Here is a 26,868-nt window from a genome sequence, read left to right on the forward strand (position 1 = left end):
CTTAGAAGTCCATAAAACAAAATAAGAGGACATAGATGAATATTTCTATAGAAAGGGTTTGTTTTTTTTGTTTTGTTTGTTTTTTTTTTTTTTTGTATTGGGGCTTAACATAAGGAATAACTTTTATCACAATGGTTTCCTAGAACATTAAAACAGATTACTTAAGAAAACTGCAGCTGTGGGTAGGATTCTCTGCTTATTATGCTGCATGCCCAAGTGAAGGTAGGTCCATAACCTCCCGCCTGATATTCAGCCCGTGTGCACTAGCTGGGCATACTAGTTTTAAAATATTCAAAAACTTCTGTTCCAGTTGGTAAATAGGTATTGTCAGGTGCCCTGTAAGTGATCACCAGCCATTCCTGCTAATAGATAATCACTGTTCAGATACTTCCTAAATGACTGCCTGACCCTTCTAGAATCCTCCAGGCTTCCCACAGTCTAGCAATAATAGGTTGACCTCTGGCACAACAAGGGATTTCCTGGGCCCTATTCCAGTGGTGAGGTTCTATTTAGTTACTCATGCCATACTGGTGTTTGAATACTTTGCGTATCATCCCTAGTTCCCCTGGTCTTATTCCCGTGACTTGAGACTGTTTTTATAGGCAGAACCAACTGGCTAACCAGAGAACCCCCATTAGAGTTTAATGCTCTTATGTAGGCTAAGTTCAGTTAGTGAAAGAAGAAATTAATTTAGAAAATATTAGCAAGATGAACATGAAAATTTGTTTAAAAATTGGGGAAAGCATTTTTACTTTAAAAAAATAACCAGTAAATAGCATGAGCCACAATTATTGTCAGGCATTACAGTGCTGTCAGCAAATTGAAGGAAATAAAACTCCACTGCTTGTTCATTCACTAGGCCATATTCCAGAGCATAGTTAACAGTATATAAGGTACCACCCACTCCGGTGTTCTTGCCTGGAGAATCCCAGGGACGGGGGAGCCTGGTGGGCTGCTGTCTATGGGGTCACACAGAGTCAGACATGACTGAAGCGACTTAGCAGCAGCAGCAGCACCGTGCCCTCAAAGTTCTTACAACCCAGCAGAGGATATATCGCAGGTACCCAGTTAATTATTCATATAAGTACTGATAACCATTTAGAGAATCATACTAGCACTAAATATGTCTTGGAAAGGTACAGTGTCATCATACTTCCTGTTGTACAGGAGAACCTCCAGACTGGAAAATGTTCAGTTCCTGTGAGAAAAATAAGAGGGGGTTCACTTAGACAAAGCCAGGCTATCTCTGTAGTATTAAATTAGTACTGACTCTACAATGATGAGTAATATTTAATGCTACAAACTCTGACTACTAAAGAAAAACTTATTGAAATCAGTCTGATGATGCAAAACAGACCATTGAAGGATTCTTTCTGCTCCTGTGATGGAAACAAATTGGATAATTTTGATTCCCTTATCATTCTCTACAAAATTATATTTGCTAATAGAATGCAAGTATCATTGGTAAAGAAAGAAGAACAGAGATGAATCATTATCATGAATGTTCAGAAAAGGACCATCAGATTCAGAAAGCTACATTATTATATTGCCTAAATAAAAGCAACTAGAATTTCCCACAGCAAACAGTCAAAGGTTTGTGCATAACACACTTGTTTAAAGTACAGTTGACAGAAACACTTACTCCTCCTGGGTCCTGCTGGAGTTGGGACTGCTGTTGGAGAAACTTTCTGGAAACCCATTAGAAATTCTCCTCTTTGAAGTTCTCAGCCATCTCTTAGCCATCTTCTTAGTTTGTTGGTATCCATTTGACTCTCTTCCTTTCTCATTAGCAGTCTTCTACTCCAGACATCCTACCACCAGCTCAAATGGGAAGGGGAATACAGGCTGACATGTCTGATACCATCATTAACCCACTCACCTTCCAGCTTCATGCTGGGGGCTCTGGCACTTGCCAAATGGCTTCCCTGTGTGAGAAGCTCATAGGGATTGAAGTTGCATCAGTGGGAGGTAGGGAAGGGGCTTCCTGGGTGTCAGACATCACATTTGTCTTACCCTTGCCTCATTCACTGTATCAGTTCTCACTGAGTGGCTACTGTGCTCTAAGGGTAGCCTCTTTCACTTTATTCCTAGAAGTCTATATTCCTTTCCTTTCCCACATGTTTTGGCCAACTCACCAGTATCCTGAAATTCATCAACTTCAATTCTCCCCTCTGATGAGCTTAAGTGGAATTTAATAATCCCTGCTAATTTGTCTTGTGACTCTGTCATATAAATAAAAGCTATGGACTCTAAGTTAGATTATAAGCATCAAATTAATTTTACTACAAAGGTCAGGCTGCTCTCCTGGTGTTCTGTTGTGCTTGAAGGTGAGTCACTGCGTGCTTGACAAAAACCTTCCTATCTGAGCTGTATTCAAAACAGATTTCAAGATATAGCCAGACTGAAAAACAGACATTTGAAGATAAAGAGTGTGTACTCTGACCCCCTGGAAAAAGCAAGCAGCTACAGTGATTTTATGGATATATACACCATCATCTCTAAGAGATGGTAGGCATTAAGCTCAGAACCTCTTGCTCCCAAAGCAAATGTCTACTTATCTTTTCCACCTAGCCGCTCATGTCAGAGGAAAGAAATATTTCTTCCCAAATGACTTCTAAACTTGTTTGCCTGAGAAATGCTGTTCCTAAGGAAGCCGGACTTATCAGTGGAGTTTGGCTTAAAAAAAAAAAAAAAAAAAAGGAAAAAAAGACACATAATCATATTCAGATAATGGCAGATACCTCCATCCTGGTTCCATTTAACCTTCATCTCCCTAATTTCCTAATTGTTCTCTCTTTCCAGGGGCTTCCCTTATAGCTCAGTTGGTACCTGATAGCTCTCTCTTTCCAGCTTACCTCTCTTGGCCAACCCTGTTGTGAGTTCATGTATTCCTGATGCATGTGTCTAATATACTCATCAGTTCAAGTTCTACAAGTAACATTCATGTAATAATAACTTGCCATTTATATTCCTAGAAAAATCCAAAGATGGTCTCTGAGGCTATCAAGTCACATCCAGGCTATTGTCAAAGCTATACCTTGAGGCTAAAGGGAATGGGGTCACAGACTTCTTAGAGTATGATAATTCCTTTGGGCATAATTGTGGTCTCTTTCAAATTTCCTTAAAAGAGACAGCAACCGTCAATTTTCTATTCCAGAAAATAGGCCCAATAGAGAGAGTTATGTGGGTGAATGCTCCATCGTTTAGTCATGTCCGACTCTTTGCAATCCCATGGACTGTAGCCCTCCTTATTCCTCTGTCCGTGGGATTTTCCAGGCAAAAATATTGGAGCAGGTTGCCATCTCCTACTCCAAGGGATCTTCCCGACCCCGGGATTGAACCTGCTTCTCCTACATTGGCAGGTGGATTCTTTATTACTGAGCCACCTGGGAAGCCCCAGAGGGGGTTATAGTCAGATTGCAATTCTGAATTTAATTCTTCTCAATGAGAAATTTGCAAGTAGACCTAGGGAAGCTCTATAGCCTGTTCTTCACAATGTTCAAGTTTCACCTGTGACAGTCATACTGCTGACCCACTGTGTGCAGGACATGTGTGTTCAGTGGTTGGGTTTTTATTGTTTTTTTAGTAATCCTTACCCCTTGCACAAGTCTCCTAGAGCCAGTGGTGTTTGTAAGAAAGTTGAGTTATATAGCCTGAGGCTGTGGAGCAGAGAAAGCAGGAATTGAAGTGGCTCAGGAAGGCATCATCTGGAATAATAATGAAGACCAACTAAGTCACTAAAACAGATCCAGAATGCTTTTTTTTTTTCCCCCTCAGGAAAATTCAATCCCTCTTTGCAGATACCCTATGAGGGGCCTAACATTCCATCTGGACAGGCACACAAGTCAAACACCTTAATTTCTGAAACAGAATGACAGCTTGGCCCATTTTTATGTCTAATAGCTAAAACATGTGGATTTCTCTTCAGCCCACAACAGACGATCTGCCTGCCTTCCATGTGCTCACCAGAGCACTCCATCTTGAATTATCTGCCCTGTAGCTGTATATCAGTACAGACCAAGCAGATGTGCTGGCCCAAGAAGTGCTGTCTCCAGGGAAGCAGACCCTATCATCAATGCGGTTTGGTTCAGAAATGACATGATCATATTAAAATAATGTCAAACACATCTGTCCTGGTTCCCTAGAACCTCATCTGTCTTTCTTGTGTACCTCGTGCTCTCTCCTGTTCACCTCCTGTGTGCACCCCTTCTGTGAGTATGTTCACTTCTGATGGGAATAGCTAATACACTTGTTAGCATAAGTTCTCCTGGTGACATTCATGGCGGAACTTACCAACATCTCACCGTTCAGATTTTCTCATTCTTTTCCTCTAGCTAGTAGGACAAGGAAGATTGTCACTTTATTCTTAGGGCTTCTATTGCAGAGTCTTGTTGGTCTCCATTTCATGTGTGAATTTGCCCACCCCTACCCCCACGTGGATTATAAACTCTCTGAGGGAAGTAACTATCTTGTTTCTCTTGTGACCCTCTCAGACTAAGCAAAACACTAAGTACCACTCGTTCATTCATGAAACTATTCAAATGAACTTTGCTGGTTTCTGGATTCCAGGGTACTCTTTTTTTGTTTTTCCTTCTTCTTCTCAGAAGGGAAATTTTACTCTGATGTTGTATTGTACTCTGCCAGAAGTAAAAATGTACTCTGTGGTTCTGTGCTTTGAGCTACAACCATATATCCCATTCATAGTGGCTTGAGGCATCTACACTCCTCACAGTAGCTGAGAGTAGCTGAAAACTCTGACCCACTACATTCAGTAGGTCCTGCCAGCTTTGAAGGAGCTGCCCAAGGCACTTTGCCTCTATTCCTCGCCTCTCTTTCTAACCCAAATTCTGTCATGCAATGGTCATGCTGCCTCCGCTAATTTTCACTTAACCTCTCCATGCCTCCCTGTTTTCTTCAAAAAAGCCCATCCATATCAACCTGCCTTCCAGGGATATTTTGAGGACATACTGCTGATAAGAAAACATTCTCTGAGAGAATATTGATGACAGTTGTTTTGTGGCCAGAGAAAGAGAGGGCAGTCAGCAGTAATTGGGGGCCATGTTTAGCCACCCAACCACCCATTATCATTGGTACTCAGATTGATTCTAATGCATCATAATAATACAGCTTATAATCCACATATAGGGGGGTAATTTATTGTCAGGTGGTGATTGTTAGTAATTACAAGCTGTTTGAACATATTCAGAACATAACATAGGTGTAGACATCTCTTGTTTTCCTTTCTTCCTTTGTTTGCAAGTCTAATTTTATACCCTTCTGCCTATTCTATTTTCTCCTTTTACACTTTATAATATAGTATTGCTGTTATTCTTTAAATAAGCTAGTGTCTCGATGGACAGCTAAAATACCGGGCACAGATTTGGAAAAGCAGTTTAAGTAGCCAAGTCCAGTTTAAGAATGGTGGTGGATTTTATCACTCAGCTTTATTAATGGACCTCCTTCCTGCTGTATTGCATTTCTTTTCCTAGTGCATTAATTTAAAAGCCCTCGCCTCTCCCATTAACCCCTTTGGCTGGTGTTAACTCATTCCTGGGCATCTGTTGCCATAGCTGCAGCCACCCCTCAGCTGGAGCCCTCTTGCTAGCCCCTGCAGAGGCCATGCTGGGCTGGCCTGCTTATTCCAGGCGTCAGCTGTTAGGCGAAGGGCAAGAGCTTCATGACCTCAGAGGTCAAACAGCCTGTCCCATGTGTCTACGCCCTGTCTTTTTTTTTTTTTTCCTTAGCAGCAGAAGGGTATGTGGCTGTCCAGCCTCAAGGCTGGGAACCATGTGTGGGAATATTACCAGCACTTTTCCTCCCTCACCCCCTCCTGGGCACCCAAGCAGGTAGCCCAGCACCATATTCAGAAGATGATCGATATTTCCCCTTTGTTTTGTGAGTTTCTTCTTTACACACCTGCGGCAGCTGTGGGGACTCTACACAACTTGTGTCTGTTCACTGAAATAATTGCCAACAGTTTTATGGAGCATCTCTTGTGTGTATTTTTGCCCATTTACAGATTTGATTATATCATTTGCAGAATGGAAACGTGGCTTTCCACTGCTTATTCTCATTCTCATAGATCTTCAAGGAGAGAAGACCCTTTTAAAAACAAAATGGTAAGGACGTGCACATGGTTATGTTAATACCACACAGGCAAAAGTCAAGACCTTCAGGAGGTTCCTCAGGCACAAACTGACCAGGTGATGAACACATCGTGTACAGATTGTTGTTTGAGTCACTAGCCAGCACCATCCTATAAGAAATAGCTCAGAAGAGAAAATGTTGGGTACCTCTAATGTGTGACCACTTTCTGCCCTAGGCTTCTGCACTAGGCCAGAGCAAACATGACTCCCACACATGCAGCTTGGGCTGGTTCAGTGGGACTTGAGGAAAATGTTCAAAGGTGGAAAGATTCCACATAGACCAGTAGTACGGAGTTGGAAAGGAAATTTTAATTTTGTCTGTGCTGTGCCAGCTTTGCCAGACAGCTGGCAAGGATAAATCTGTGGATTAGCTCCAGACTCTCAAAAATTCATAACCGTTTAGCCCTTTACCTTGACTTTAACAGGAATGATGTTATAGAGTCGACAACAGCAACATTAATGAGTATCCTTGACAGAGTATCCTCTACCCTTCAAAATACTCTCACAATTAATATCTCTTGTTTAACCATCTCACCAACCCTGTAAAATCAGTGTTATTGTTGTTGTCTGTGTTTTTGAGATGAGGGAACCAAGTCATATTAAATGACTGGCCCAAAATCACATAACCAGCAAATTGATAAAAGTCTTCTAACTCCAAACCCTGAGGTACAGGCAATACACACAGCCCTGTCCCCCTGCTTGCTAGCCCACTGCCACCACCATGTCCCCAAAACTCTGGGTAAACAAATTAAGACCCATGCAGAAATTCACTTGAAAAACAAAAGTAGCCTTCTTACAAAAGAATTAATGACTTTCCATATGTGTGCATGCTAAGTCGCTTCAGTTGTGTCTGGTTCTTCCCCTTGGACTGTAGCCCGCCTGGCTCCTCTGTCCATGGAATTTTCCAGGCAAGAATACTGGAGTGGGTTGCCATGCCCTCCTCCAGAGGATCTTCCTGACCCAGGGATTGAACCCAGGTCTCTTCCATCTCCTGCATGGGCAGGCAGGTTGTTTACCATGAGCACCACCTGGGAAGCCTGACTTTCTATATGAATTCACTACTAAATGTTACCTTTGTTCATAGATTACCAGTTACTGGGCAACCTGGAGGTGGATGGGGGAAGCCAGGGAGCTCATTGGAATGTGAAGAACAGCACAAGTTAAAGCTCCTGGAGACTGAAGAATCCTTCTGAAAATCAGATAAAACATTCTGAAGAGACAGTCATTATGCATAGTAGTACTATAAAGATAAGCAAGGAATAATTAACACAAAATTCAGAATAGTGGTTATCTCTGAGGGGAGATGGAAAGAATTAGGGGAGGGGCACATGGTGGCCTTTAAAGTTCCTGCATGCATGCGTGCTCACACAGTCGTGTCTCTCTATGACCCCCTGGACAGTAGACCACCAGACTCCTCTGTCCATGGGATTCTCCAGGCAAGAATACTGGAGTGGGTTCCCATTTCTTTCTCCAGGGGATCTTCCTGAGCCAAGGATGGAACCCACATTTCTTGCATCTCCTTCATTGGCAGGCAGATTCTTAACCACTGCGCCACCTGGGAAACCCTTAAAAGTAATAGTTATGTTCTTTTTCTTCAACTGCCTGTTGTATATACAATTTTAAGTGCACCGTTTTTTGGGGGGCTTTTTGTTCTCTCTTTTTTTAAATTGGAGGATAATTGCTTTACAATGTTGGGGTGGTTTCTGCCATACAAAAAACATGAATTAGCCCTAAGTATATAATATCCCCTCCCTCTTGAGCCATGAATCATTGTTTTTTATACTTCACATTTGTCTCTTATAAATTCCTCTTTATAACTACTCAATATTTAATTTTTAAAAATAGAAAAAAGTGTGAGTCAGTGGAAAAATAAGACTTGATATGCAGAAATCAGCTGTACATTATAAGGAACACTGCTCTTGAAAGCTAGGCACACTTTGTTCTTTGCTTTGTTTTGTTTTAGCTGCACTTTGATAAAATCCTCAGCTAGCTCTGACAGTGTCTTCCAGCGACATACCAGTTAGTTTCTCAAGATGTGATTTGTGAGGAGGGCAAGCCTTCCCAGAATTTTGCTAGGGTCGCTGAGCATTTTAGCTGCCTTGCCCCTCCCCTCCCCTCCCCTCCTTTTTGACAGTGAACTTCTAGCTTCTGGAAGAGGAAAGAACAGTGGCATGGTCATTTGGGAATTTGAAGCTAAGTGCTTGAACTGTAACCATGGATTTATGGGTTGTTACCCAAAGACATATTATCTTTATGGCTTTCCTTGGTGTCGCACCTGACAGAGAACGCAGTGGATGAGTGGGCTTGTGTATTTATTTCCATCACTGGTTGGTTTCTCTCTGGCCAATCTAGGCATGCTGTAAGCACAGGCTGACAGGAATTATGGCTTTTCTTCCATGTGGAAATAAGTGGATAAGCAAATACTCCCAGCCTGATTTTCTTTCCAATTCATTATTTACACAGAATTCACCTTGTGTAATCATTTTCAAATCAAATTTGCTCTACCAGTCCCTGTAAGCTTTGCTCTGGAGATCGTCACCAACCTAGACGTCTTTTATTTTTTAACTGCTTATGTCTCTTCCATGTTAATACCAACTTAAAAAAGAAATAAAGAAGAAAAAGAAACACGAATGGATTAAAGGTAATGTCACTAGTGGCCTGGAGATTCACTCAGGAAGAAAATTTCAGTTACAGCAGAAATGGATAAAAGGAAAGAAAGTCAATAACTCACATGTGTTTGCTATTTGGACTACTATTGCTGTATTAAAATATTCAGGAGGACTATTGAATTAAATGGGGAAAAATACGTCATATATAAGATAGATTCCAGGAAAGGCACTTTTATGAATAGTGTTCCAGAATCACAAACTGCTGACCAAATCACTTGCATACGAATTACTCCTAGAGTAGGCTGATACATACAGTGGGTGTCCTCTGCCCAGCTGTCACAGAGGTCCATGCTGTGACCTCCCTTTCTAACCTTCCTTTGTCTTCCTGGAAAGCTGGCCATGAAGAGCACTGCCCACTGCCCCCTATCCTGGTCATGGATAATTGAGATGTGACACTAACTTATTGTGGTTTTCCTCCACCATAGATGAGGTGATCACGAGAGGAGAGCCTGGATACAAATGCCATTAATGCTTTTGGAGAAAAAAAAGCAAGTGGGTTTTGGCAGCAGGTCTGGTGGGTTTGGAGGAAGGCAACACTGGAAAATCTTCTGAGGATTTTATTAGCAGTACCGCTTTTAGAAAATGCATCAATCAAATAAGAGGCATATACGTTAGTCCTGCTGTTCTTTCTGGCAGTGCTGTTGGTAAAGAATTGGTTAAAGAGAAGCCATCTTATTCTTCTTCGTTTAAATACATTCCCCACTATTATTAATGGCTGGTTCCTATACTGGTACTTTCCTGTTCTTTTCGCCTGAAGTAATCATAACACTCCCCTCTCTCCTCACCCGAAATAGCCCCTGTTTACCAAAAGGTATCAGAGGTAATGCCCAGTATGGTTAATGTATTAATAATGATTACTAGTATTCTACTACTACTTATTAAGCTAGGCATTGCAGTGGGGCTTTTCTTCCAACGTATTTTCTCTTTTAATCCTTACCAGAACCCTATGAGATAGGTACTTGTTGTTATCCTCATTTTTCAAATGTGGAAAATGAAGAACAGAGTCACTTCATTAGAATCATGCAGCTAATAAGCTGCAGGCCAAGATTAGAACTCAGATGTAATCCAAAACCACGATCTTAATCATTGTTACAACTTCATTTTTTCTTTGCTTGAGGTCATACAGCATTAAGGGTTGAGAGTTTATTATCCTTGGTCTCGGCAAAGGCATGAAGGGAGTTGTTGAAAGTGTGTTTCAGGTTTCCAGAAAACCTCAGTCATTTTGAAACATGAAGGGAAGTGGGGACAGTGTGACGTTCTGTATAGTAAAGGCTTTTGTTATTTTCAAATTGAGGTGGAGTTTAAAAACCCAAGTTGGGCTGGACTGTAGAGGTAAAGAAGCCAGATCGGGGCCAAGGTTGCTGGCCCAAAGCAGAGCCATTAGTCACTGGCTGCTGCGGCTCCATGTGTATATATAGCATTGCCCTTACTAGTCGAGGATCTCTCTGCTGAGGCAGCTAGTTCTCAAGCCAGAGTTCCCATTATCAGTAGGATTTAACACTTGACTTGTTTATAGTGCTCATAGCCAGTGTCCCACCCCCTAACTTAGACCATGGCCTTCCAGTTAGTGACTTGCAGAGCAAGTCAACAACATAGTTGAATACCCATCCTCTCAGAGTCCCACACACTAGGGAACACAAAATGACTCCAGTTTTTTAACACTCTACTTCTAGGAGCCAGGAGTAATAAGTAAACTGATATAGAAAATACTCTCCACTCATACCCATCCCCCCAAACAAGAACACTTTCTATTATAGGTTTTAGACTTAGCACAAATACAGCCTTATCTGCTACACTTTTAAGATACCCACAGTACCTGTAACTGACTTCTCTCTCAAAACTCACTTTAAAATAATCTTCTCCCGCTTAGCATCACTTCCTCTATGCTCCTCTCCCACCTCCACCACCTCCTCTCGTACTAGCAGAGTAGCTACCTCCCTTTTCCTCACACCCATTTAGCCATTATCAAACAATAATTTTGTTTTCACATTTGTCTCTCCCATTACTCTATGAACCCCTCAAAGAGCAGAGAAACATGGATTTTTCACCTTGGGACCATCAAATGCTACATGGATTTAACATGGTTGTTAAATTAATATTCAGAATGTATCCTGAAGCTCTGCCATAACCTCACTCAAAGATTCGGGTTGACCACATGTGTTGTTTTCACCATTCTTATTTACAGATGAGAAAACTGAAACTCTGTGTTTCGCAAATGTGTAGTGGGCATAAGAGTCATCTAGGTTGCTTGTTCAACAGGCAGATTCTTGGCACCACTCAGATGAAAACCTCAGCCGTGGACCCTGGAACTTGGCTGTTTAGACAGCACTCCAGGTGATTCTGATGCACATGATTGGAATGCACTTGGACAAACACGGGTGTAAGTGATTGCTGCACCACAAGTAAACAGTGGAGCCAGAGCTCAAACTCAGCCCTCCTAATTCCAGATCTAGCCCAGGCTATATTTATCTTTGTTTTACTCTATCTCCTATGGCCAGAAGTGGACTGAAACATGTTGGAAAGATTTTCAGCGACAAGGGCTAAAGCAGAACGGCTTGTGGATTAACCTCTGGGCTGTTTATTTGTTTTTCCTCCAAGAGATCTTGCCAGACTTCCAACAGCATAGCTGCGGGGTTGCCAAGTCATCTCTTACGCAACTTGCCTCAGAAAAGCATTGACCAGAGAGCTTTAGGAACTTTCAGAGTTTTATGCTTCTATTTTGTTCTTTCTCCACTCACACCCCTCCACCACCAACCATGCCATTAACCTAAAGAGCAGGTTCAGTACCTGAAATGCAATTAGTTTATTAAATAGTAAGATTTCCAGTTGAAAGCCAGTAGTTACACTATCTGGGATCAGACAGTAATAGTCATGTGTCTGTCTCAAAACCAGGAAACGAAATGTGTGGCTTATCCGGCAATTAGGAGAGATGTTAAAGGAGCTGGTGTCTAGTAGCATTTTTGTGGCCCAGTCATGCTTCTTTCTGGTTTTCTTTCTGTAAGTGTTAGATGAGGGAATACGCGGCATGTGATGATGCAATCCTAGGGACGAGAGAACCACGGTCAACCATTCACCCTTGACCAGCGTAATATGAGTTCACTGGTATCTCAGAAGCCCAAGAAGCCAAGAGTGGGGAATTACGGACCTCAGCAAAGCCCAAGACAGCCTCTCTAGGACAGCTCGTCTCTGCTCTTACTGACAGAGGAAGCCCTCCAAGGTTCCCATCGTAGAGCCTGCTGGGACTCCACCACCCCTGCCTCTGACTTCAACCTGTTTTCCTGGCTCACATTCAGCTCATCACATTGAATTGACAAGGACTATCTCTGAGATTCTTCAACTCACTCATGCCAGATCACCCTGAAATAACTAAGGAGGCCCCTGCTTCAACTTAGGGAAGTGGGAGAAGAGACCCCCACACAGCAGCCAAATAGTTTCTTTCTTAAACAGAAAAAAAGAAAGGGAATGATAAGGGAAGTGGGGTTAAATCACAACTAAGTACTTGGTCTGTGTCAGATCTCAGGTTCTGCATTCTTTATAGTGTGGTGATAGGATATAGCTCAGTGGCTAAAAGTGTGGGATCTGGCGCCACACTTCCTGAATCTGAATTTCACCTCCAGCATTAACTCCATCTGGGACCCTGGGTAACTTCCTAACTTCTTTGTGTTCCATTTTGCTTATCTGTAAAATGGATCTAATGATAAATCTTACCTATCTCATAGGATTGTTATACAGATTAGATGAAATATCTCATATAAAGCCTTAAAACAGTGTTTGGCATATAATAAGCATTTAATCAGCTTCTCTGGTGGCTCAGCAGTAAAGAATCTGCCTGCAATGTAGGAGACACAGGAGACTCGGGTTCCATCCCTGGCTTGGGAAGATCCTCTGGAGGAGAGCATGGCACCCCGCTGTAGTATTCTTGCCTAGAGAATCCCATGGACAGAGGAGCCTAGCGGGCTGCAGTCCATGGGGTTGCAAAGAGTCAGACACGACTGAAGCAACTAAGCATGCATTCACACAAGCAAGCATTTAATCGATATTAGGAATCAACATTATTATCATTAGCTTAGTACCTGAAAGATAGATACCATTATTTCTAACTGCAGGTGAATAAACAGGCTAAAGAGTTTTCGAAACTTGCCTAAAGTCACACAGCTAGTAAATAACAGAGCCAAGACTTGATCTGAGATCTGGGCCCCACATCTGTACTCCTCCCACTGTACCCTGATCCCTTCATAAATGTAGAGTAAACGCTGTGAGTTCCTTGGAGAGGCATATGCCAAAATGTTTGACCTTCTTTGTCACTACACCCCAACCCCACTGCAACTGCCATCTGGAGGGCTAGCTTGGCACCCTAGCTTCTTATATATCTAGTTTAAAACCTTTAACATTCCTATTACTGCTCCAGTATGGAGGTGGCTCTCTCCAGGACTCTTCAGCTTATCGATTAGAACAATGAGTCTTCCAGCATGAAGGTTACTTTGTGAAACACCCTGTATCCTGAGGTTCTCATCCGCAGACCCTGAGGATCTAGCTCTGCCCCACCACACTCACAGCTCGTGAGAATACTTACTTACTATGTAAGCCAGCATAAAAACCTTTCCCTTTCCCTTTATTTTTTTTCTTTTCCCTCCCTTCCTCCTCTCCCCCTTCCCCAAGAAAGAATATGTTGTGATATCCTGATCCCTTTGAGTGGTTCCTTGATCCATCCTTGGTAATACTCATAAAGAGGTAAAACCCTCGCTTGCCTAGTAGCATCATCTCTCTCAAGCCTCTGGGGAGCCTTGTCTTAAAGCCCCCATCAATTCTCTGACCCTGCATGGCCATGATGCAAGCTGTGGCATCACTGGTGACGTCTGTGATCAGACAGAGAATGAGGGTGTGCCTGGGGTGTCAGTGCATTGTTCACAAACAATGACGGATTGTTAATTTTCAAAGAATATGAAGAGGGATTTAAAATAACACGTACAATGCACAATATTGCTTCCTGAGCAACAAATACCAAACAGAAGATAAACTCTTGAGCCCTAGGCTTAATGTAGACCCCAAACATGATTTATCCTGCTGCTTCCTTTCCCTTAGCTGCAGAACAGAAAATACAATGTTAATGAGTTCTAAGACACCCCACCCTGCCCTTGTGCCATAATCTTCCACAACATAGACCTTGCAAACCTACTGCATGCAAGGTCCTGTGTAATATGCTAGAGATGTTTTCTGCCATGTTCCATGCAAGCATTTTCTTAACTTCCTCTCTTTTCCTTTGTCTTGGTATTCCTAGTGTTATTTCCAGGTACATGCATGCTAACTCAGTCATGTCCAACTGTTTGTGACCTGCTGGATGGTAGCCTGCCAGGCTCCTCTGTACCTAGATTTCTCCAGGCAAAAATATTGGAGTGGGTTGCCATTTCCTACTTCAGGGGATCTTCCTGACCCAGGGCCCAAACCCCCCTCTTGCATCTCCTGCATTGGCAGGTGGATTCTTTGCCACTGAACCACTGGGTTTATATATAGTACAGTGGCTAAAAGCATGAACTGTGGATCAGTGGAGCAAGACTGCCTGGGTTTGAATCCCAGCTCCACTGCAAACTAATGTATGAGGTTAGCTTGTATAGGTCACTTAACTTTTCTGGTTCTGTTACCCTCATTAGTAAAATAGGGATAATGAGAGGTCCTACTTTATAGGGCTTTGAGTTTCAAATTAATGTATATAAAGTGCCTAGAACAATGCTTAGCACATAATAAGAATTTTAAAAGTGTTAACTATTATTGGTCTTATAATTACTATCATTCACCATTTATCTAAATCCTGATATGTTCCAGAGGTTTGATGTCTTACCCAGCTTTGAACCACCATTTTCCTTCTGCAGAAATAACTAGGAGCTAAGTTCTGTTCTGGATCACACAATGCCATCTTATATGGGTATGGCTCTATGAAATAGGCATTGCAGGTAAGCCCCACTTGGACAATTACTGAGTCCTTGCAGAGTTAATTTATTTAAAAGCCTATTTATTGGCACCTACTTTGAGCTAGTCACTGTAGAATATACAAAAGTAAATGAGGTTTATATTCCCTACCCTCAAGGTATTAACAAATATGGCTGCTACACACACATTTATTTTAGTAAGTTTAATAACTTTAAATTCTCAAGAAATTCCAGTCAGTTCTTTCTTACCCATAAAGAATTTCTCTGATGACAATTATCTCCCTATCTCCAAACCTATCATTGTTAAAGTTAGTATTTCTGTAATTGTGATTCTCTTACATTATCAGCATGTTTGGACTATAATACCATTTTATCTGCTCTCTCTCCATCTAAAATATTCATAAGAAACTCACTAAAATAGATTTCATCTTAATACAACAACAGAATAGTATCCCATTTTAAATAGTTTGGCATCTGCTTCTGGGAAGAACAATGTCTGTGCAGGCCTCCCTTATATATACTCATAGATTTCCTTATTAATTTGTTTAAAATTATTTACTGAACATGTTCTCTATGTCAGACACAGTATCTAGGCATTAGGAATAACGAGGAGGAATAAGGGATTCCAGAGCCTAGGAGGAGAGACAACCACAGAAAAAGCTGATGAAAATATAATGTAGTAAGAGCTGTGATAGTAATGTTTTTAATGATCTAGGGGAACACAGTCAATAAAGGGGCTCTTTTGGAGGGGGTTTAGTAGGATGGATAAGTCTCTGGTCATTGGCATTAGAGCTGTCTGGGCTGGTATTTCTGTTCTACCACTTATTAGCTGTGTGATATTGAGCTGATGACCTAAACTCTCCATGCCTCAGTTTTGTTATCTGTATAGTGTAGTTGCTGCTACTACTGCTAAGTCGCTTCAGTCGTGTCCGACTCTGTGCGACCCCAGAGGCGGCAGCCCACCAGGCTCCACCGTCCCTGGGATTCTCCAGGCAAGAACACTGGAATGGGTTGCCATTTCCTTCTCCAATGCATGAAAGTGAAAAGTGAAAGTGAAGTCACTCAGTCGTGTCCGACTCTTAGTGACCCCATGGACTGCAGCCTACCAGGCTCCTCCGTCCATGGGATTTTCCAGGCAAGAGTACTGGAGTGGGGTGCCATTGCCTTCTTCTCCGGTATAGTGTAGTGCAATAACTCAAATATATGCTGTCTCTCAGTAGACTTTGAACCCTTGAAGGCTAGGACTACTTCTACATCATCATCTTAATTATTACCGTGTTATGATTACTACCTTAGCAAGTGCTCAATATGACCCAGAAGCCATGCTAAGTTCTTCACCCACATTATCTAATTTAATCTTCAATAAACTTTTAAGGTAGATACTATTATTTTCCTAATTTTGTTGCTTGACATTTTTCTCATCAAATGCAGTTCTTTATTCAGAGCACTTATCATAATATGTAATTATTTTATATCCCCCTCCTTCACTGTAGTGTTAGCTTCATAAAACCAAGGATAAGGCCTGCTTGGCTCACCATTATATCTTCAATATCTAGAATAATGCCAACACATAGAAGATACTCAGTGAACATACACTAAAATATGAAAGGAATATTGGAAGGCAGGCTGTCAAAAAGAGAAGAAAAGAAAAGAGAATTAATGATCACATTACAGTTACTAAGTAGCAGAGCTGACTGGTCCAGACCCATCTGACTCCCTTACCCGTGCTCTTGATCCCTAGGCAAGATTACTTCCTACCCTTGAGAGACTTTCAATAGATGTTTGTTGACAAAATTCTCTCCTCAACTTTGTACAGTACTGTGTAATCAAGTTATAGCAAGCATAAAAAAACAATGGATGTAAACCTGAACAAAAGAAAGAAAATTGTAGGCGAGTAAATTATCAGAGAAGAGCTTATGTCTTAATAAAATATATCTGGCAAAATGGCAGCAATATACTAAAATTGTTTCAAAGGAAATATTGGAAATAATTAAATCTACTACAGGATGAGGTTATCACAGAATATGTGTGTGTGTGTGTGTGTGTGTGTGTGCATTGTCTTCAAGATCAAATAACTTTGACAGTACTTGAGTACTTAATCAGTGAAGCATAAACAATGCAAAAATAAACAGATGGCAGTAGTGATTTGATAGTTATGTGGTGATACCAGCTTAAAGTAGGTGTTCACTTCCCAGTCTTTTACATTTTTTTGGTGCTAATGAACTCTTGTTCCAAAGTGCTAATCTTCAATCAGCTTACCTAGGGCACACTTATTTATAGCCACTCTACAGCTTATGATGTCTTGAGGAGTTGCCACACAAGCAGAACAAGAGAACCAGCCTAGCAGGACATGATCTACAGACTTGGGTGAGACATTTTGAAGACCATTTGACAACCCTAGCACTTAACCTTCTGAATATTCTTGGCTCCTGCCCATGAGTGTGGGACTCATAAGAAAATGAGCAATCTCTTCCTTTAGTGACATGGAACTACCTAAAAAAATTGTTAGATGTCCATTTGTAGTCTGATAAGTTAATCAAGACTTAACTTTTCAACCATTAAGTGATGATTCATAACAGATGTTTAGCACAGCATGTTTTGTTAATGCACACCTTAAATCCAGATTGCTGCCAGAAATGATCATCTGGATTTCTCTTTGAAAGTAAAAACTTACAAGCTTGCTTATATATATGGCTGTGCCTATACGGGGAAAAGATTATAGCCAATAAGATCAAAGTGAATTATTAATTATTAATTGGTATCTATCCCTGGTTATAACTCTTAAGTAAATTCCTACATATAAATTCAGTTGTCCTGGATAGAGAATCAGTTTAGCAATTATGCCATCCATTTTAAGGCAATTTATCATTCTGGAAAGGTATACAAATAATAAATGAGTGCCATTGCATAGATTGCTTATTGTGCCCCAAATCAATATAAGTTAGATTTTCTTTATTCATTCATTCAAGTATTTCTGGAATACCTACCCCATACTAAACATTAACATAAGAAATGGGGAAACAAAGATGCCCCAAACCCAGTCCTTGACCTAACAGAGTATGCGGGCTAACAGAAGACAAATGTGTATCCAATAACTGTAATTCAAGGCAGAGGTAAATGTTCATTGTTCTTGCTTCCTGGAATGCTTCTCAAGCCTAATCCTCTATTCGCCACCTAGGAGAAAACCCTATCCCTTTTAAAGACTTTTTTCAAATGATTCTTTGCCAGTGAAGGCTTCCCTGACTATTTCTCATCTCCTCCACCTCTCAACCCTGAACACATATGTCCAAACCCATTCCAGCAGGTTTCATTACTCCATCTTTGTTCCTACAGCACTTTACTCATAGTTTGTTACAGCACTGATTATAATGATTTGTATTTGGTTGTTTATATGTCATGCCTCTCATGGTATGGTGAGTTCTTCCAGAATAATAAATGACTTTTGTTCATCTCTGTATGCCTAGTCACTAACACAGAACATGGCATATACTAAGACTCAATAAAAGCTTGGTTTGGTTTGGGAAGAAGTGGAGAATAAGCAAATATATGAAAATCAAATTCTAGATAAAATATTATGAGAAAATATAGGAAGAAGTGATTAATTCCAGTGAGGTGGCTTCACAGACAGTGGCATTTGAGAAGATCCTTGAGAAATGAGTAGGATTTGACAGGTGGAGATGGGTGTTGGGGGAAGGGAGGGAGATGAGAAGGGCATTTAAAGCAGAACTCCTTGAGGATTTAAGAACTGAGCTCACTGTAGCAAAATAATGCTGTTAATTATGCATCATCCTTATCTGTTCACTGTAAACAAGCCTAACAGGAACTCTACTTGCTAACATTTTAACATGCACTGTGAATTAATGTATATTTTGAAAAGAGTGGGATAGTATTGTCCTTTTAAAAAAACTGATAATTTAGTTCATTCTCCCTCCACCCCCACCAAATTAGTCCAGGGCTTGGCTAGGTACATTGTAAACTCTTTTTTAATCTCAAAATTCTATATTGAGAATAATTCCTAATTCTCTTATACATTTCCCAAACTGCTGCAAAAGAAAATATTTTTCACATTAAGGTTCAGTCCTTTTAAACCTAGCTGTTTCCTCTAAGTTGTTCCGCAGCCAGCGGAGAAAATCAAAGTGTAGACTCAGTAATGTCTAAAGGTCCCTTCCAGCTATGACATTCTCTAAAAACTTGCCCGTCTAGTTGGCAATTGAGAGTCAAGATGAACCTAATGATCATTATATAAACTCTTGGCCCAAAGGATATTTGATGCCCATGTTTGTTTTCTTGATCTTATTTACAAGGAGGCTATTTCCAGCCTTGTATGCCTTCAAGGAGAACACTGAAAGCTGGGTGTGAGGACTAGAGCTCCTACAGATGAAGAAACCACCAGTTCTGAAATGTAACTTCTGACGGCAGTAACAAATGCTTAGGGCCATCAATCACTCTTGGGGGCAGGGAGTGGTTTATGGAGGGGAAGCATAGGCAGTCTGTCTAGAAGAATAATAAAAACTAGCATTTCAGAAATTGGCCACATGCATTTACTTCTAATGACCAATCATTGTCCAAAATAACACTTGTGTAAATAACACAGTCATGATTCACCCCTCATATTGCCAGTTTGGAAGGATGTGATGGACGAATGTTAGAAAGCTACTGTTAGGAAAGAGTTGCCTTCCGGTGTATAATTGGCAGGAGTGCATACTGGAAGATAGGAGGAAAGCAATGGAAAGGTTTCTTTTTTAATGCATATCAGTAGTCAGAGGGAAATTTACCAAAATAAAAGACTTTTTGTGCTCAGGTGACTTACAACTATATCTCTCCCAACTGTGCAATATATACATGCATATGCATGTATCATCCACTTCAACATCTTTGCTTACTTGTCATCCCTGCTCTGGAATGTCTTACCCCCTCTTCTTTACCTATTTAATAACTACCCGTAACTCAAGACATATTTGATAGAAATCTTGCCCATTGTTTCAAATCCTGTCTTCTCCTAAAAGTGTTCCTTAAACTTCAGTAACATTCCTAGTCTATACCATTTGAGTCTTTCATTGTTTCCTAATTGTTTACTTGGAGATACCAAAGCATGGTGCCTAAAAGTATACATCCTGTGTGACCTTGAACTACATATGTAAGTCTTCAAAGCCTCTCATCTATTAAATGGAGTTATAAAGAGCCCTTATCTCATCGGGTTGTTTTGAAAGTTAAATGAAAATGCTGCATGCCAAGAGCTTTACCTAACATATGGCAAGTGTTTGATGGTGGCAGCAATGGATAAAGTGAAGTGAAGTGAAGTGAAGTCACTCAGTTGTGTCCGACTCTTTGTGACCCAGTAGACTGTAGCCTACCAGGCTCCTCTGTCCATGGGATTTTCCAGGCAATAGTGCTGGAGTGGATTGCCATATCTTTCTCCAGGGGATCTTCCCAACCCAGGGCTTGAACCCGGGTCTCCCGCATTGTAGACAGACGCTTTACCATCAAGGCCACCAGGGAAGTCCAGTAATGGATAGAGGTGGTGATGATAGTAATAATAGTGATAATAGTAGTAATCAACACCATCATCATCAGTCTCTTCAGTTAGATTGTATCACCTTTAAGGGCAGGGACTGCCTCCTATCTACTTGTACTCTGCTATCCTAACACCCGAAATACTCAATTGGCTAAGTTTATGTTTGTTAATGGTGTGTCCAACTCAATAGTACTGCCTCAAAGATGTGAAATTCCATTAGGAATATATTTTTTTCTTTCCATGGTACTATAGAAGCCCTTGGGTGATATTTCTTGGTTTGCAAGCATGAGTAGTTTGGATGGAAGCTGGTGAAGTAATCATTTGCAACTAGACTATGAGAAGAATGGGAAATGTCTTAATTATTCCAAGCTCCTGTGGTGTGTACACTTGAAAAGAAAAACTCAGAAAACTAAAAAATGCTGGTTCAAAAATCAAAGAAGAAATAGATATTTCATGTTCATGGATTCTGTTGTTGTTCAGTCGCTAAGTACTAACCTTTGAATGTGAGTGTGTCTGCTATTTGAGTTCATTAAAATAATAGAAAGCAATGCTCTGAAGCTTTAGAGGGAAAGAAGCTATCCAGTATCTTTCCCTATAGACCATTCATTCCATGCTGGAAGAAGACATGCAGAATTATAATATTAATATAGGCAGTGCAATCCTCTCTCATATCTTCCCTTAATAATAATAATAGTAATAATTAGTATAGTATAATATTATTAAAAATGATACTAAGTGTCTTGTTCAGTTCAGTCACTCAGTCATGTCTGACTCTTTGAGACCCCATGGACTGCAGCACACCAGGCTTCCCTGTCCATCACCAACTCCCAGAGCTTGCTCAAACTCATGTGCATCGAGTTGGTGATGTCATCCAACCATCGCATCCTTTGTCATCCCCTTCTCCTCCCACCTTCAATCTTTCCCAGCATCAAGGTCTTTTCCAGTGAGTCAGCTCTGTGCATCAGGTGGCCAAAGTATTGGTGCATCAGTCATTCCAATGAATATTCAGGGTTGAATTCCTTTAGAATTGACTGGTTTGATTTCCTTGCAGTCCAAGGGGCTCTCAAGAATCTTCTCCAGCACTACATAGATAGGAAGACTCAATACTGTCAAGATGTCGGTTTTTCCCAACTTGATTCAGTGCAATTTCAATCAAAACCCAAGCAAGTTATTTTGTGGATATGAAAAAAAAAATTGATTCTAAAGTTTATGGAGAGGTAAAAGACCTGATCAGAATAGCCAACAAAATGTTGAAGAAGAATGCTATACAACTTTAAGACTTACTATGCTGCTGCTACTGCTAAGTCGCTTCAGTCGTGTCCGACTCTGTGCGACCCCATAGACGGCAGCCCGCCAGGCTCCACCATCCCTGGGATTCTCCAGGCAAGAATACTGGAGTGGGTTGCCATTTCCTTCTCCAGTGTATGAAAGCGAAAAGTGAAAGTGAAGTCGCTCAGTCGTGTCCGACTCTTAGCGACCCCATGGACTGCAGCCCACCAGGCTCCTCCATCCATAGGATTTTCCAGGCAAGAGTACTGGAGTGGGGTGCCATTGCCTTCTCCATAGACTTGCTATAAAGCTACAGTAATCAAGAAAGTGTGGCATTGGTGAAAAATAGACAAATAGATCAATGAAACAGAATAGAGAGCCCAGAAATAGACCCACATGAATAGAATCAACAGATCTTTGATGAATGGAGCAAAGGTAGTCTCTTCAACAAATGTGCTAAAACAACTGTACATCCACATGCAAAAAAATGAATCTACATACAAATCTTATACCCATCACAAAACTAACTCAAAATGGATCATAGACCAAAATGTAACAAGCAAAACTATAAAACTCCTAGAAGACAACATAAGAGAAAACCTAGATGACACCTTGGATATGGGTATAACTATTTAACTATAATACCAAAAATATGATCCATGAAAGAAAATTTTGGTCACCTAAACTTCATTAAAATTAAAAGCTTTGTGAAAGACAATGTCAAGAGATTGAGAAAACAAGGCATAGACTTGAAGAAAGTATTTACAAAATACATACCTGATAAAGGACTATTATCTAAAATATACAAGGAACTCTTAAAATTCAACAATAGTAAAACAAACAGCCTGATTGAAAAATAGACCAATGACTCATATAGTAAGTGTTAGTCGCTCAGTCGTGCCCGACTCTTTGCGACCCCATGGACTGCAGCCCACCAGGCTCCTCTGTCCATTATATTTTCCAGGCAAGGATACTGGAATGGGTTGCCATTTCCTTCTCCAGGGGATCTTCCCAACCCAGGGATTGAACCCAGGTCTCCTGCACTGCAGGCAGATTCTTTACCAACTGAGCTACAAGGGAAGCTCCACCTCCACCTCATCAAAGAAAATATATGGATGGTAAATAAGGATATTGAAAAGCTGCTTTCCATCATATGTCATCAGGGCAATGCAAATTAAAACAACAATAAAATACCACTACAAACCTATTAGAATGGCCAAAATCTAGAATACTGTTAACACTGAATACTGATGATGTTGTGGATCAATAGGAACTCTCATTTACTGGAGGTGGGGATGCAAAATGGTACAAGTACTCTGGAAGAAGCATTAATGACCTCGTTTTTTAAAAATTAATTAATTTATTTTAATTGGAGGCTAATTACTTTACAATATTTTTGTGGGTTTTGCCATACATTGACATGAATCAGCCACAGGTGTATATGTGTCCCCCCCTGTCCCAACCCCCGCCCCCCACCTCCTTCCCCATCCCATCCCTCTGGGTTGTCCCAGTGCACCGGCTTTGAGTGCCTTGTTTCATGCATTGAACTTGGACTGGTCATCTCTTTCACATGTGTTAATATACATGTTTCAATGCTATTCTCTCAGATCATCCCACCCTTGCCTTCTCCCACAGAGTCCAAAAGTCTATTCTTTATATCTGTGTCTCTTTTGCTGTCTCGCATATAAGGTCATCGTTACCATCTTTCTAAATTCCATATATATGCATTAATATACAGTATTTGTGTTTTTCTTTCTAACTTACTTCATTCTGTATATTAGGCCCCAGTTTCATCCACCTCATTAGAACTGACTCAAACGCATTCTTTTTAATGGCTGAGTAATATTCCATTGTGTATATGTACCACACTTTTTTATCCATTCATCTGCCAATGGACATCTAGGTTGCTTCCATGTCCTAGCTATTGTAAACAGTGTTGTGATGAACATTGGGGTACACATGCATTGACGACTTCTTATAAAACCACATATGTTCTTACCATAGGGTCCAGTGATTGCATTCCTTTACTGTTTACCCAAAGGAGTTGAAAACTTATGTTCATGCAAAATGTGTACAAAAATGTTTATAGCTGTTTTATTCATAATTGCCAAAACTTTGAAGTAACCATAATGTCCTTCAGTAGGTAAAAAGATAAATGCTGGTATATTCAGACAATGAAATATTATTCAGCACTAAAGATAAATGAGCTATGGAGCCATGAAAAGACTTGGCGTAAACTTAAATACATAAGACTAAGTGAAAAAAGCCAATGTGAAAAGGCTACATACTGTATGATTCCAAGTATATAACATTCTAGAAAAAGCAAAACTGTTGAGATGGTAAAAGATCAGTGATTGCTGGAGTTGGGGGAGGGGACAAGGATGAATAAGCAGAGCACAAAGGAATTTTAGGGCAGTGAAATTACCATGTGTGATACGGCTGTATGTTATAAATTTTTCAAAGCCTATAGAATGTAAAACACCAAACTGAAGCCTAATGTAAACTATGGCTTTTGAGTGATTATGATACATCAATATACATTTGCCCATTGTAACAAATGAACCACTCTCGTGAGGAATATTGATAATGGGAGAGGCAGTGCATGTGTGGGGGTGGAAGTATATGTGTAATCTCTGTACTTTTCCCTCACTTTCACTGTGAACCTAAAACTGCTCTAAAAAAAAGTTTTCTTTGGCTTTAAAACAGGTAGGAAGGAGTGAGGGAAGAAAGGAGGGGAAGAGTAGAGGGAGAGAGAAAGAGAGAAAGAAACACTAAAATGCTATCTGATAAACTGTGTTCAAATTCTATGACTTCCTGCCAGTTCAAGCTGTATTGTTTTAACCCTTGTAAAGAGCTGAAATTAAGGCTGTATCCAGCACTTGTCCATCAGTCCATTTCTGTAAAGAGTTTGGCAGATTCACAATGATAAGTGAACCGGATACTGAAACCTAAATACAACAAATTATTTTGCTTGTCATTTCTTTCTAGCTGATAATAGTAGAACTCTGAATGTGGATTCAACTGCAATGACTCTACCTATGTCTGATCCAACTGCATGGGCCACAGCAATGAATAATCTTGGAATGGCACCACTGGGAATTGCTGGACAACCAATTTTACCTGGTATGCTATTTTTAATCACCTCACAAGTGTTTCTTTTTATTGACCATGTGAACATAAATATAACAGTATGACACAACTTATTTTGAAGTTGACATTTACTAGATTCTGCCTAGAGTGTGCATTTTTGTAATATGAGCTTTATAACTCATGAATTACAGGGTGGCCTGTAGTTACTAGTATACTCCCTATTGCACTATGGTCAAGCTAGGGGTATATCAGATGCAGGATATGGTCACTGAACATTTAAGTAGTTCATTGAAATAAAAGTACAAGAGAATTCAGCAAGGAATTACGGTTTGTCTAATTTTATACGTTTCTTAAGTGAAGCAAATAAACATGGAGCTAAAATGAGAACTTAGACATCCCAAAAATCTTAGGTTCCTAAAGGAAAAGACAGGAGATGGTGAAAAATAACCCAAAGACTATTGTTAACATTGAATAACTGTTCGAATATTTAAAATAAAGTAACCTGTAAGAGAATGGGCACTGTGTACTAACTCCATCTCCACTAAAGATAAAAGTCAGAATAAAAATGCCATATCATCTGAAGGGTTTTGTTTAGACACAAAAAACTTCCTGAAATGTCAGAGCAATTAACCATTAAAATGGGTTTGTTAATGTGCCTTCAGTTCAGTTCAGTTCAGTTCAGTCACTCAGTCGTGTTCGACTCTTTGCAACCCCATGAATCGCAGCATGCCAGGCCTCCCTGTCCATCACCAACTCCCGGAGTTCACTCAGACTCACGTCCATCGAGTCCGTGATGCCATCCAGCCATCTCATCCTCAGTCGTCCCCTTCTCCTCCTGCCCCCAATCCCTCCCAGCATCACAGTCTTTTCCAATGAGTCAACTCTTCGCATGAGGTGGCCAAAGTACTGGAGCTTCAGCTTTAGCATCATCCCTTCCAAAGAAATCCCAGGGTTGATCTCCTTCAGAATGGACTGGTTGGATCTCCTGGCAGTCCCAGGGACTCTCAAGAGTCTTCTCCAACACCACAGTTCAAAAAGCATCAATTCTTCAGCGCTCAGCCTTCTTCACAGTCCAACTCTCATATCCATACATGACCACAGGAAAAACCATAGCCTTGACTAGACAGACCTTAGTCGGCAAAGTAATGTCTCTGCTTTTAAATATACTATCTGGGTTGGTCATAACTTTTCTTCCAAGGAGTAAGCGTCTTTTAATTAATTAATGTGCCTTGGGCAACTCAAATCTTGTATTACCTCTGCATATGACCTTAAATGACCATGAAAGTACTGCGAATATTGATTTGGAGGGTCACAAAGAAATGTTAGCAAGTAGGCAAATATGCAAATGTAAATTCTTGAATGATTATAAATGATATATGAAATATAAATTTGATTTTTAAAATGAGTTTGTGAAGACATTAGAGAATCACCATATCATGAATCCTGGAGTACTTTTAAAACATCCTAAACATTAATCTTCCAAATTCACTTAAGGCCAGTCTACGCTACTTGCTACTCAAAGTGTGGTCCAGATAACCTGGAAGCTGTTAAGAATTCCAGAATCTTAGGCCACAGCCCAGACCTACTGAATCAAAGCTGAATTTTCCCATGATCCCCACGTAATTCATAAGCTCATTAAAGTTGAGAAACAAATCTAGAGTGATGCATGTAGGGTTGTTGTGAGAATTAAATCGTACTTCAACAATGCCTGACACATAGTCAGTGCTCCAAAATGTTGGCCATTTGAAAATCAAAATTAATATACTTCTCATAAACATTTCTGAAAGGAGTAATGGGTTTTCTGTTTCGTTTTTCTTTCTTATTTCATTATAATAGAATTTAAACTAAAATCTCATATATTATAGCTTTATATACAGTGGTTCTGAATCACAATCTCATAGTCTAGGGCAACTAGATTATCTGATTTGGCTTAAATATTACCAATTCATGGAAGTCTGAGCTGTATGGGTATATATCTTCAAAAATATCTTGAGGCCAGATCTTCTCTGATATCAAGGGAACTAAACATTAGCTTATATCAGATTATTTGTAAATTACCACATCTAAACATAAATCTGTGCTCACAAAGTAATCTTCAGTGTTTAGCCAGCCATCTAAAATGTGGAACAACAAAAAAGGCCTAGCTTTGAGAGTAAAAAGGTCATCCTAACCATTGTTACAGTCCCAATGCTTGTGCTTGGGTTAATGTTAAGCCTAGAAAATTGGGATGGTTTTCATAACAGTAGCTCAGATGG

At 40.4% G+C, this 26,868-nt stretch overlaps 1 protein-coding gene across 44 annotated transcripts in view; it reads left to right on the forward strand.

The window, feature by feature from the left end:
• ENOX2 (ecto-NOX disulfide-thiol exchanger 2) overlaps positions 1-26,868 on the forward strand; it is a 284,254-nt gene that overhangs the window by 177,095 nt on the left and 80,291 nt on the right. For all 44 annotated transcript variants that reach the window (XM_070292034.1, XM_070292025.1, XM_070292028.1 and 41 more), the window contains one exon: positions 24,512-24,646. In XM_070292034.1, coding sequence (XP_070148135.1) covers positions 24,550-24,646 — 97 coding nt within the window. In that variant the 5' untranslated portion in view covers positions 24,512-24,549. The remainder of the gene's footprint in view (positions 1-24,511; positions 24,647-26,868) is intronic.

The sequence above is a fragment of the Ovis canadensis genome, chromosome X (genome assembly GCF_042477335.2).
Source record: "Ovis canadensis isolate MfBH-ARS-UI-01 breed Bighorn chromosome X, ARS-UI_OviCan_v2, whole genome shotgun sequence".
NCBI lineage: Eukaryota > Metazoa > Chordata > Mammalia > Artiodactyla > Bovidae > Ovis > Ovis canadensis.